The sequence below is a fragment of the Homarus americanus genome, unplaced genomic scaffold (assembly GCF_018991925.1).
Source record: "Homarus americanus isolate GMGI-L3 unplaced genomic scaffold, GMGI_Hamer_2.0 scaffold32583, whole genome shotgun sequence".
NCBI classification, from domain to species: domain Eukaryota; kingdom Metazoa; phylum Arthropoda; class Malacostraca; order Decapoda; family Nephropidae; genus Homarus; species Homarus americanus.
Genome location: NW_024713129.1, coordinates 1,678,427 through 1,691,478, shown reverse-complemented (window position 1 = coordinate 1,691,478; position 13,052 = coordinate 1,678,427). Strand labels below are relative to the sequence as shown.

Sequence of the window (13,052 nt, the reverse complement as noted above, 5' to 3'; positions counted from 1 at the left end):
GTGACTGTTTTATCTTTTTAGGGTTGACACTGCTTCAGTTTGGAAGGCCCTGGGCAGGAGTGAACTTTTATTCGTGATTGTACAGTATGGTCCGAATTCAGAACAGTGATTTGAAACTGCATGAACGTTTAAACCAAGGATCGAGTGAAGATTGAAGAATGTTGGTATTCAGAACGCTGGCTTGAACCAACACAAAGATTCAAACTGGGTTTGAGATCGGAATTGTCGATCCTCGATTTACTCTAACCTGGAGGCTGGTTTGGTAGTCGATTCTTCAAGCAAATCAACATGAATTTTGACAGAGCGCGGTTTTCGGCGATATTATCAAATTGAAAATTTTGTGGAGAAAAGACTGATGGTAACAGAATTATAATGAGACAAATCTCACAAGAAGAAGATTACATATATATAAATAGAATATTTAGTAAGAGAGTATAAAGAGAGGAAGACTTTGGTAGCGTGGCCGTATTAGTTATTTGAACTGGACTTACACTTATCTTATCTTATGCGTCAACACACATCTATTACGTCTTAAGGGCGACTTCTCAAACACCGCTTCGTTACAACTCTTTATTAATTACGAACATGACATGGACACATTAATAACACCTTCTATTGAAGTTACTAGGACACTATATTTACGTTACTAGGACATCATATTACGTTACTAGACACTGATTCTCGGACACGAACATGAAATGAATACACTTCCACGTAAGTAACTCATCCCATGGAAAGCTCTGACAAAAACTCACGTGACCTAGGGGAGGCCTAGCAGGGAGAGTGCTTAGCTGGATTACTGGTGTCGGGAGGGCGACTGCTTAGCTGGGACACCGGAGGGAAGTCGGGGAGGGAAGTCTTGCGTGACTCTCCTCCCGTGAGAGGGACTGGGCTGTGGTGGACCTCCTCCTCCGATCCCTGTGTGTCTCTCTCTCCCCGACTCTGTCTCTCTGACTCCCTCTCGCTGCTCCCCTGAGGGAGGGCTACAAGTGGGACTGGAGACGTAGTTGCTGGCCCTTCTTGGTTACAAGACACACACTCTCTCTCTGTCTTGAAGAAGGGTTACGACGTCCTATATATTGGGAGACGTCAGGTTGAGCTGATCGGGGACGGCGGCGAAGGGTCTCCTTACATTTGACCTCGCTAATGTAGGGTCAGGTCTGGACTTTTTCTGAGACTATAAGATGTTGTATATTCTGGAAAAATCTTCAGATGAATGCTTTTCTGTTAACATCGTTGGTGGGGCCGTGTGACATGAGAGGCTCTGGTTGATTTGTGGCTCCTTGAGTGGCCGCGAGGTTTACCCTTACACTTGACCCCCCTAATGTCGGGTCAGGTCTGGACTGTTTCTGAGATGCAAGCTGTGGTCTGACAACCCATCACTACACCTCCCACCAAGACCAAAGCTTTCATGCTCAGAGAACTGATGACACATTTAAAGTAGACAGTAACATCATGTGCAGTATCTAATATAGTCCCTGAGGCGATAATGCATCCTTACAATTTACGAATAATAACCCTAGAGATGTATGTTTTTCTACTGGCATAGTTTGATCTGACAAAGCTTAATATACCTCCCGCCAAGATTAAAGCTTCTATGACAGGAGAAAAAAAAATACATACACAGTAAGTGAACATAGAGTGATCAAAAGATCCTTCATATCTAGCATAGTGTCAGAGGCAAACTTGCAAATCACATTCTACAAACAATAACAGGTGTTACATTGCCTAACCAGGCCGTGTCAAAATAATAATTCGTCCCACTCAGTAGTATGTCTACAACATTGCATTTGGTAATACAAAACATTGATCAAATGAACTCATAGAAAAAGTGACTAATCTTTAAAAAAAACATTCTTTGTAGTACATGTTAACAAAAATCAGAGAATTAAATACTTCAAAATACACAAAAAATGCTCCTACTTCACATGTTAGGGTGTTATATCTTTTTATTACACATCAACAACATCAACAACATCAGTACATTTGTTGGGTCCAGCATGGCTCACGTCCTCTGTCCAGCTGGTATCTAAAAATAGGGAATGCCGGCAGCACAACAGCAGTAGTCGGTTGGTCCTTCTGATCATCCACCTTTTCATCGTCGACTTTCTTCTGATGTCAGCACAGCACGTCTTCTGTCTTCTTTCTTCACATAGCACGTTTTTCTTTCTTCAATACCGCACTTTGTAGGTCTTGTCACCACATCATCTGACTTCTTCTCACTTCCTCCTGGTTTCTATAATATTCCAGATGATTTTTCTGTTCATCTGCGTTTCCTTACGTTTAGAGCATTTTCATATTCCAGATGAATTTCTGTTCATCTGCGTTTCTTTATACATCTTCATTTTCATATTCCAGACGATTTTTCTGTTCATCTGCGTTTCTTTATACATCTTCATTTTCATATTCCAGACGAATTTTTCTGCTCATCTGCGTTTCTTTATTCATCTTCATTTTCATATTCCAGACGAATTTTTCTGCTCATCTGCGTTTCTTCTCTGCAACATATCTTTCCGTCAGTCCGGCCGGGGGTAGCCGGTCACACTGGGGGGGATGCCATCGCTCAGGACGACGTGTGGGGCAGTCTCTGTAGTCCTGCTTTCGCCCTCTGTATACGAGTATTGGCTGGATCCTTGACCGTCCTGTCCCACGCCCCCACAGCGGAAATCCCCTCCCTGGTTCAGCTTGCCTGGGTTTTGATGTGTGGGCTGCATTCCACACGCCTTAACTTCCTAAAGTAGAAAAATATAAAATCTTCTTAATCCTAGACCAGGTAGGACTTGAAAGAAGTGGAGTAGTGTGTGGTGGGTGTGGTGCCGCATTCATCACGCTGCTTCTTCTCTGCTTATATGTGCTGTGGTTGGATTCGGGTTAGCCATGGGGCGGTACTGTGTGTGACATTTGACAGAAACAATCCGAAAGGGATGATGGATTAGTTGGAAGTGTATCCGTAAAGAAAAACAAATATTTACTTTATACGTTACGTCAATGTTTGGCAACTATGGTTTCTGTCACGACAATATTCTCGTTAGGCTGGGTCGGGGAGTGAAGCTCTGCTCACTACACTGATTAATCAGAGATATGGTGAAGAGCAACAGTAAGAGATCCGCCACAGACGCATTCATGAAAATCTTCAACTGTCGGTCATTTATAAGACAAGCAAGCCTTGTATATGATCTCTTGCTTTCAGCAAACTTCCATATTATATTACTTATATCAAGAAGAAGGGATACCTACATTATGACAAGAATAAAGCTGTAAAGTTTGTCTTTCTCTGGTATACAGGAATATTTAGCATCAGGAGTTTTTTTTTTAGTTTAACAAATTTATTGACAAAGCTTGGATTACAGCAGGAGCGATGATCACTAGATCTGTGACCACTTTGGCTAAGCCAGAACAATAGGTCCTGAGGTGCCAGAAGAATCCTTCTGCTGTCACAGTCTCCACGAGAGCCTCAAGTTCCGTGGAAATATCTTCCATTGCAGCATTCCCATTCCTTCCAACGTGTTTGGTAGCAGTCCACACAAAGAAAAACACGTAGAAGATAGAAAGCAGAAAGACAACATACCGAGATCATTTTTTTTAACTTTTCTCCTCCTCCGAAATCTTGGGTAACCCTGGCTGTGGTTCCCAAGCTATAGGTGTATCTGTGACAGAGCTTCTTTTTTTTTTTTTGCATTCTTGAACCATTTCTTCCCTCTTGATGACCCCGTAGATCTTTCCAGGAATAAGGAAACCCACCGCACGGCTTTAGAAACTTCAGGCACGCATAGAACATCCTGTAATTTTATAATTTCTGGCGCTTTTTTTTTTTTTACTTCCAGCACACCATTGTCGCTTTAGGGTGTACGTGATCTTCTCCTGATATGCAAATTTAAATCCATTTGATTTATATAACGTATCTCTTATCAATAGGAGCCAGCATTGATGGTTATCAGGAACTGTTCGAGGAAAAGTTAGTAATACTGTAGTTGAATGGTGAGTTAAACGTGAGGGTTATTAGGTCCAGGCTCCACCGTCACCACCACCACACACCTACAACACAGTCAGGCTCACAACTTAACGTTCTGCTGTATTTATTTACTTCCTTGATCGTTTGGTGAACACTGTCCACTATGTTGACCGACACGACTTGATGAACCTGCCACACTGTTCTTGCTGTCAGTAACCTACAGTGTGCTGAAAACCACATTTTCCTTTGTTTATTATCGATTATTTATGATTACTACTGTATATTGGAAGATGTTCCGAGTACATCCAAGTTAAATGCTCTTTTATTGTATTTCTTTAAGTATTGTACAGTGTACATCGTCTTAATGCTGCTACTTCGTCAAAGTACCATCATCTAAAAACCTACTGTATTTTAGCATCACATTATCTTTAAGTAAACCTACAACTCCAAAATATTATACACTGATCTCCCCTCCCTTTTCTTTTCCAGGTGCCGCGCGAAGCACGTGCCCTAAGGTTATGAGTTCTAAAAGGGTTGTACTGTTTATTGGCTTTAATTTGAAAATTTTCTTGCTTATTTATCTCATGTACCTTTTGAGTTAGGAAGCTGAAATTTTAATATAAAAATGACCAAGCGTTAGGGCAAATGATTTGGAACGAACCACTATATGTACTGCAAATATTTTCAGGCAAAACTTCACAAGAGAAACATAGAGTAATACGGCTAACAAACGCTTTCGCTACCGAACTCTCCACTATGCTGTTGTTGAATACTATGAGTATACAGACAACGCCCGCAAGTCTTGCCTAATATGTTGCATTGTCGTTCCTTCTGCCAATTACTGAGCAGTGAAACTTCTACTTCACTGTTAAGTGACGTCTTTGATCATTTATGATTTTCCTTTGAGGATTATACCATGTGCCTCTCATCACAATCACTCCAAACAAATTTTCTTCCAAGGAGGTACTACCGTCTGGGAAGATATTGGAAACATAATGTGTTGTCTAATGGTAGACCCTGCTGCCTTTTGGCATCACGAAAATTGTGATCAAATCCCAGGTTGCTCATCTGTCTTTCTGCCTCATTTACACACAATTGCAGGATCTCACTTGTTTCTCTTACTTTGACAACACAACATACATATAGCATTTCTCTTTTTTTTCATAATTTTTGTATTACTTCATAGTTCTTTATCAGTATTATTATTATTATTATTATTATTATTATTATTATTATTATTATTATTATTATTATTATTATTATTATTATTATTATTATTATTATTATTATTATTATTATTATTATTATTATTACAGTGTCATTATTATTATTGTTATCATTATTATTTTATTTTACTTTTTATTATAAATTTTATTCACTATGAATAATTATTACATTTTCGCCCCCCTGGCCCCGATGTGGGTCAGTGACCTGTGCCCGGGTGGGCTAATCCCCATAAAAAAAAATAAAAATAAAATAAAATATGTAAACATACACTTTGTGCCCTGTTGGTTTACTTTTTCAGAAGCAGCGTTTAGTTATCTATTGATATTTAGAAGAAAGTTACTTGTTCTATCATCCAGAAATTTTGAAGTTTGTATTATTGCTAATAGTTACTAGAAAACATGATAAGATGATAGCCATCGTTCATTGACGGGTAATAAGAAGATTTGTGCATGATATCGCCATATCCCTTTCGATCAATTGAGAGGTATAGATGCTATTAATATTCAAGATTGGCAATTAAGATGTACAAAACAAATATTTTATATGTCAGCCATTAGACAGGGTGAATGAAACTCACATTAACATGGAAATGTATTTACAGACGTATTTCACATGAGACAAAAGCTAACCTAACAATACACAACGTCATAGAAATCTGCCAAGGAGCAGTCGAGATAAAAAAACACTAGCTAGTACAAACAACGGCATGGAAGCTTATTCACTCTTGGTCACGAAGTGGGAATTTGGAGACCATCAGATTAACATATTTTGTATAAGAAATGGAAGATCATAGTTTGTTAGAAAAGTAAGGAAGTAACTAAAAATTAATACCTCTCTTTAATTTCATTATGAGGATCTAGAAAGGATATTCGATGACACATTTAAGAAAGGTCTACTTATCCTTGCTCCGTATTATGTAAAATAACTAAAGATAGTTAAATTCTATAAGGAACGAAACCTTTTACCTTTTATAAATTTAATATAAAAATGAGGTTATGTGTAATTGTTAGCATTTAAATAAACAACTGAAAAATTGTCTTTTCCTGGACCCCCCCCACAAATTTCCACATTTAATACTGGAAACTTACACGAACTAATAAAAAACATTCATGACTACAGTATTATTACATTACTCATCACTAGTAGTTACAATGCGTAACTAAACAAGACGTCATAACTGGTATGTACTACACCAACAGGTTGTTTGGAACAATGAAAACATAATTATATTTCTTCGGAGAGCACAACACAAAAGATCTTGTTTTAGGACAGCCGCACTCATAACAGGGATTATCTCTGTCATCAGACGGGTAGAGACAAGAGTGTTTGTGTTGAAGTGGAGCTACAGCAGATGTGTGAGTGTTGAGGACTCGTGATTACTGACAGTACAATATCTATCTATGAGTGGTTTTGAAAAGGTTAAGTAAATTCCACGATTCAGTCTTATTGTGAATATTAATCAGAGAGTTATTGAAAGTAAATCGCTCCTGGAAATATTTATTCTCCTTACATTTTTTTGTGGCTGTCAGTTGAAAAATGTTTTGACTTTCTGGATGATTAGATTTTAAGTTATTATCAAAACGTTGCATGGTGCTCATTTCTTAAAGTACAAAATCATATCGCTAAAATATCTAAGTCTTATGTTCCATCAAATTCTTTAAAGCAAAATTATATTAATTTCAGAGATCTCTGAGTCAACTGCACCAAGTAATTTTTACATTTTTAAATTTCGGCTAAACATTAGCATGGAAATACAGGTGTTTCGTTTGTATCTGATTCACACAAACAATGTTTCCTCTCGTCTATGTCCCCCGATCTCTTATCTATCTCTTGTTATGTTATCTAGTTAACTGGATAAATGTTACACTTTAAAAAATAAATTTGCCATAAGCCAAAGCTTTGTGTGTTATTATTAACAATGACTTTCCTACTGACTTGCGTCACTAGGCGCCTCAAACACTCACAAAGAAGTACTTTCTGATCGTACTAGATATAATAATAATAATAATAATAATAATAATAATAATAATAATAATAATAATAATAATAATAATAATAATAATAATAATAATAATAATAATAATAATATTATTATTATTATTATATTATTATTATTATTATTAATATTATTATTATTATTATTAAAACAGTAAGAATAATCATTATTTTTACCATAAAACGACCATCGTTTATCGAACAGTCACAAGGAAAGTTCAAGATAAGTTCATCAGTTTAATAATATTAATATAAAGCTAACAACAAAGGCCCAGTTATGAATAAAGAAGATATGCAAGAGAGCGTTACACTGGCTTCTCATTCACACACTCTTAATATGACTAGTTACCAGCAAGTGTCCAGTTAAGTGCGTTTGTGTCGTGTAAGTGTGTACACTCAGCAGTTATCGTAAATTAGGTATTTGGTTTTTTAAAGAATTCCTCCTCTTACACTAGTCAGGAACAATGACTGTTATATAACCAAATATTTGAATTACAAATCTTTGGGGCACTGAAATAAAACTATTCAAATATTTGGGTACATACTTCTCCACAATTAATAGGTATTCTAAGACATTAGCATGGAGAGGTTAGTGGAAATTAAGCAAATATTGATAGAAAATAAAGAAAATATATTAATATTTACCTACGTGTAAAGTTAGGAGCTAAACATGGAATAGGTGAGTTTAGTAGACAAATGATAAGAGATTTACATTCAATAAATAATATATTTTTGCATATGAGTTACAGTGTAAACCTTATTCGCTGTCATTCATTCCTAAATGGGTTATGTTATGTTTAAATTCACGCAGATCTTCACTCGGCAAAACTATGAGTATACAGTAGTGCAGTTAACTAAGCTTCAATAATATAACTTAAATCTCTTAAACTAAACTTACAAGTATAAACTATACTATTACTCGATGCCTGGGCAGTGCACACAGGAAGAACAGTTTGATAACCCACAAACTGGCCTTCTTTATGACATAAATAGAGATATGTTTAAATAAAGACAAGGATATGTCTTGACGATATGATGCCCCCACAGATGGGGCAACTAGATGAAATGTATCCAGAAGTTATAATGTTTACAATAAGTCATAATGTCTGGATTTAAGGAAGTATATTATCAAGCCTTGGTAAAGTGAATGATGAAGTTCGCTCTTAATTATAAGAACACACACATATCTACATCTTACACACAGGGAGGTGACACCACGTGAAAATGTTTATTAATTATTATACAGGTATTACTGTTTTTTTCCACTGACATATAGATGAAACTCCCAAAGCTACGAAATGCAGATTAACTAGAGGTAAGTTGGCTCGCGATCCACGCTTGTCATTACAAAATCTCGAGACAATCATCTAACACTCAGTAGATATTAAAATGGTGGTCCATTTGTCATGATCTAACTCCCTACAACTAACACTGTAAAAAATTACTGTGAATATTACAGTGGTTCACTGTAAAAAATATACGGTTGGCCACCTTATTTGTTTTACGGTGATTTTCTGTTAGTTCAGCGTTTTACAGTGACACACCGTCGTCGTCTGCTATGACATTTACGGACGCACTTTAAATTTTACCATGGAACACTGACAACTGGGATGCCAGTATTCCACCGTAAAATTTACTGTACATTTTTTACAGTGTACAACAACATCATGGAAGAATATTCCATACGCAAAATAATGAAACAATTTTGACATTGAGGATTTAACATAAAGAGTCCAAATGAAATAAATTTAATTATTTTCCAAGTGTTAAAGAACCTACCGATATTTTTCCTTGTCATTCCCAAAACTTTTCAGAATGGTTCTGAAACAATTTGAAAATAATTCATACTTTTAGATTGTGTAGAAACCTCCATAAAAAGTAAACCAGCAAATTAATTTTGTTTTATCAATGATACACATGTAAACATCTTTAGCTTACAGTACAACTGGGATACAACGTATAGGAATTGATTGATAAATTGTACAAGAATTACGCAGTGAGTACTGAGCACCATTTAAGGGCACCTTCTACTTGCATTATCATTCTTCACATAATGGCTTGTCACTTTAACTTCGTATAGGAAAATACAAATATAGTAGCCAGGTTTAAGAGACACGGTCCATCATGTATTGTTTACACTACCTCAAGTGTTACCTCACACAACGTCTGTGTTTCATAAACTTCCTACCCACTCACTTTCTTCCCAACACTAAGAATTACAACGTATTAATATATACATATAAAATAATTAGCATGGCTAAAACGTATCATACATTCATGGGTAAGTGTCAGAGAAGGAACGTTTTCACCTATATTCTAAAGACATACAGATTAAGATTTCTCATCTTTACTCAAAATACATAAGAAATGTGTGCTACAATTGGAAGATGAGACCATTCAACTTAAAACTAAATTGTCTTCACAATTTTAGTCTCCATGAAAAACTTATCCACTGGTCTAGTAATCAAAATCTCTACTCAGAGCCTTAAGCACCTCCTGGTACTGCTGGCTGGTCAGTTCTTGCTCCCTGGACCCAGCGTGTCGCCTCCTTCGGTAGCGTGTCTGGCTGGTGGCCTCAATGCACAGCACGGCGAAGGAGTTGTGACAGCTCATACGCTCTTGCCCAAGGAGCCGCTTCTTCAGCAGGGAAGAGGCCAGGCCAACTGTTTCTTGAGAGTTGCTGTTCCAAGCATCACAATAGGTGGACAGAGATCTTTCACCTTCCACGTCAGAGCCATGCCATACATACTTCTGAGGCCTATAGGAGATTAATATGTTATTTGGGTGTGATGCTAAAACTCAAGTCCTTCTTAAAAGAGTGATGAGAATATTAATGGTCACATTCAGGGTGATTCAGCAAAAAGTACATTAAATTGGAGGATGGAATCCTTGGATAATTCTAAACCACAGTGTCTCTATGGTAAAATGTCAGATTCTGCATAGTTTCCATGTTACAATACATTAAAGATGTTGTATTAATGAGAGTGAATTTGATATGAAACCCCCATAGGTTTTTGTAATCATTTATTCACAGATATCTTATGTACAGCAGTACAGCATGATACAGTTGGCTAACACAGGTGCAATGAGACAGGGACCGTGTACGACCTAATGAGATAAAGGCAGTTACAGGGGGAGAGGTTTCACTTCAAATTCACTCTCATTTATACAACATCTTAAATTTATTGTAAAATGGAAACTATGCAGAATCTGACATTTTACCATAGAGACATTGTGGTTTAGAATTATCCAAGGATTTCATCCTCCAATTTAATGTACTTTTTGCTGAATCACCCTGTATAGGTGGAACGAGTCTACAAACTGAAAAAAATTTGTAACTATGTGTTTTGTATCACAACAGTTGTTTTATAAGAATATGTTCCTTCAAAGTTTAGATGGAGCACTATAGTCACACACACCCAGAGGTCCCAGGTTCGATTCCTGACTAGTGAAGTATTGTTTGCATATTGAACTCCATGTATATATGGACTGTTGAGATTTATTGATGGCCTCAAGCTTTCTAGCTTGAATAAGCTTTGTGTGAAATACAAAAAGAAAAGATATGCGCTTCGATTGTCCTTATGGTACCTTGGTAGCACTTTCTGTTCCCATACAAAGGTTTTGGGTTCGATTCCTGACTAGTGAGGTATTGTTTGTATATTAAAGTTACATATATAAGTACTGTTGATATATATATATATATAAAATCAACAACCTCACCAGCCAGGACTCGAACCCTCGACCTTATGCGTGTGACCAGGGAATGCTAGCAACCCCACAACAAGGACACCAAAGGTAATCTAGACTTTGTTATATTTCACACAAAGAATGTTCATCGAGTCCTGGCTGGTGAGGTTGTTGATTATATGTTGAAATTTGCGTGCTATGTGGATTAATGAAATATATATATACATATATATATATATATATATATATATATATATATATATATATATATATATATATATATATATATATATATATATATATATATATATATATATATATATATATATATATATATATATATATATATATATATATATATATATATATGCTACAGGGAATTTGTGTAACCAGTGATTTCATGAAATCCCTAAGACTTCTAGTAATTTACATGTAATTACTGTTAGGTTAGGTGAGGTTAGGTAAATACACTCAACTTACTAAAAGTTTCAAGGATTTCATGAAATCACTGGTTACACAAATTCCCCGTAAAAGACACACACACACACATATATATATATATATATATATATATATATATATATATATATATATATATATATATATATATATATATATATATATCTATATATATATATAATCAACACCTCAACCCGCCAGGATTCGAACCCACGGCCCACTAGCCCATGACTGTGACCGGGGAACGCTAATCGCTGGACTCCCAGGATACTAAAAGCAGTCCTAGACTTTGTTATATTTCACACAAAGCCTGTTCAACGAGCTTATGGCGCCGTGAACCTCTAATGGGGACCACCCGTATCACGTAGGTGGTCAGAGTAACGTATTACCAAATCCGGCTTCAAAACACAAGGATCCATATATATCTCATTAGCCCAATAGCACGCGGACTTCTACATACAATCAACACCTCAACCCACCAGGATTCGAACCCATGGCCCACTAGCCCATGACTGTGACCGGGGAACGCTAACCGCTGGACCACCAGGATACTAAAAGCAGTCCTAGACTTTGTTATATTTCACACAAAGCCTGTTCGACGAGCTTATGGCGCCGTGAACCTCTAATGGGGACTACCCGTTCAAGGCGTCATAAGCTCGTTGAACAGGCTTTGTGTGAAATATAACAAAGTCTTGGACTGCTTTTAGTATCCCGGTGGTCCAGCGGTTAGCGTTCCCCGGTCACAGTCATGGGCTAGTGGGCCGTGGGTTCGAATCATGGCGGGTTGAGGTGTTGATTGTATGTAGAAGTCTGCGTGCTATTGGGCTAATGAAATATATATATATATATATATATATATATATTAGTCTTTATAAAAAAAATATAGTACTGTACTTGCTAGCACATGCTGGCAGGGATAATGTATCTTTAAGATATATGCTGGCACAATTAGTGATAATCATTACCATTTTCTGTGTCAGAAAAAATGAATTTTGGAAGCCATATCCAATACAGAGAAAACTTGGACCTGTCGCAGAGAATGTGGCGCTAGTCATTGTACACTAATGTAAGAAATCAGATTATTGGTGTGAGCTGGAGACCTTGGGGACTCGGGGATTACTATTTATCCTTCATCTGTATGTATCTATGTATGTCAGAACTTATTTTGGACAAATGGGGTGCTCTGGATAGCTTCAAACATAGGTTGGATGTATATATGAGCGATAGGGGTTGGGTGTAAACGTGGACTGCCCAGTATGGGCCAATAGGCCCGTTGTTGTTTCCTCCATTCTTATGTTCTTATTTTTTTATGACAAGGGCAAGCCCATCCTAGGTCGAAAATTCATTTTCTGTTTCCAGATAGCTCAGTCCATGCTCTATTAAACTAGACTGACATCATGTGGTGGATTTTCGAATTGATAGGGGGGGGGGGGTAGCCCGAGACATGATGTCAGTCTAGTATTATAGAGCGTAGAGTGAACTATCTGGAAACATAGAAAACTAATTTTTTAACCCATGGTGGCCTCACTTTCTTATGCTGAACGTCTCAAATAATGTGTGGCATTTTGCAGATACAGTACTTGTTGATATCATAACGTAATATTGCGCTTCATCAACTATGGTCTTTAAGCTCGTATTCTAGTGAAGTAAATATATTAATCATCAACAAATTATAAATTAAGAGTTATATATTACAGACAGTAAAGTTAGTAAATTCATATACTTTTTTATT

At 36.7% G+C, this 13,052-nt stretch overlaps 1 protein-coding gene across 7 annotated transcripts in view; it reads right to left on the bottom strand.

Moving 5' to 3' along the window:
- Positions 1 to 5,757: 5,757 nt before the first annotated feature.
- The window catches only part of LOC121866116 (collagen alpha-1(I) chain-like), a gene marked incomplete at its 5' end in the record, with an annotated part of 111,075 nt that continues 103,780 nt past the window's right edge, over positions 5,758 to 13,052 (bottom strand). For all 7 annotated transcript variants that reach the window (XM_042365713.1, XM_042365732.1, XM_042365719.1 and 4 more), the window contains 1 exon segment: positions 5,758 to 9,932. In XM_042365713.1, coding sequence (XP_042221647.1) covers positions 9,632 to 9,932 — 301 coding nt within the window.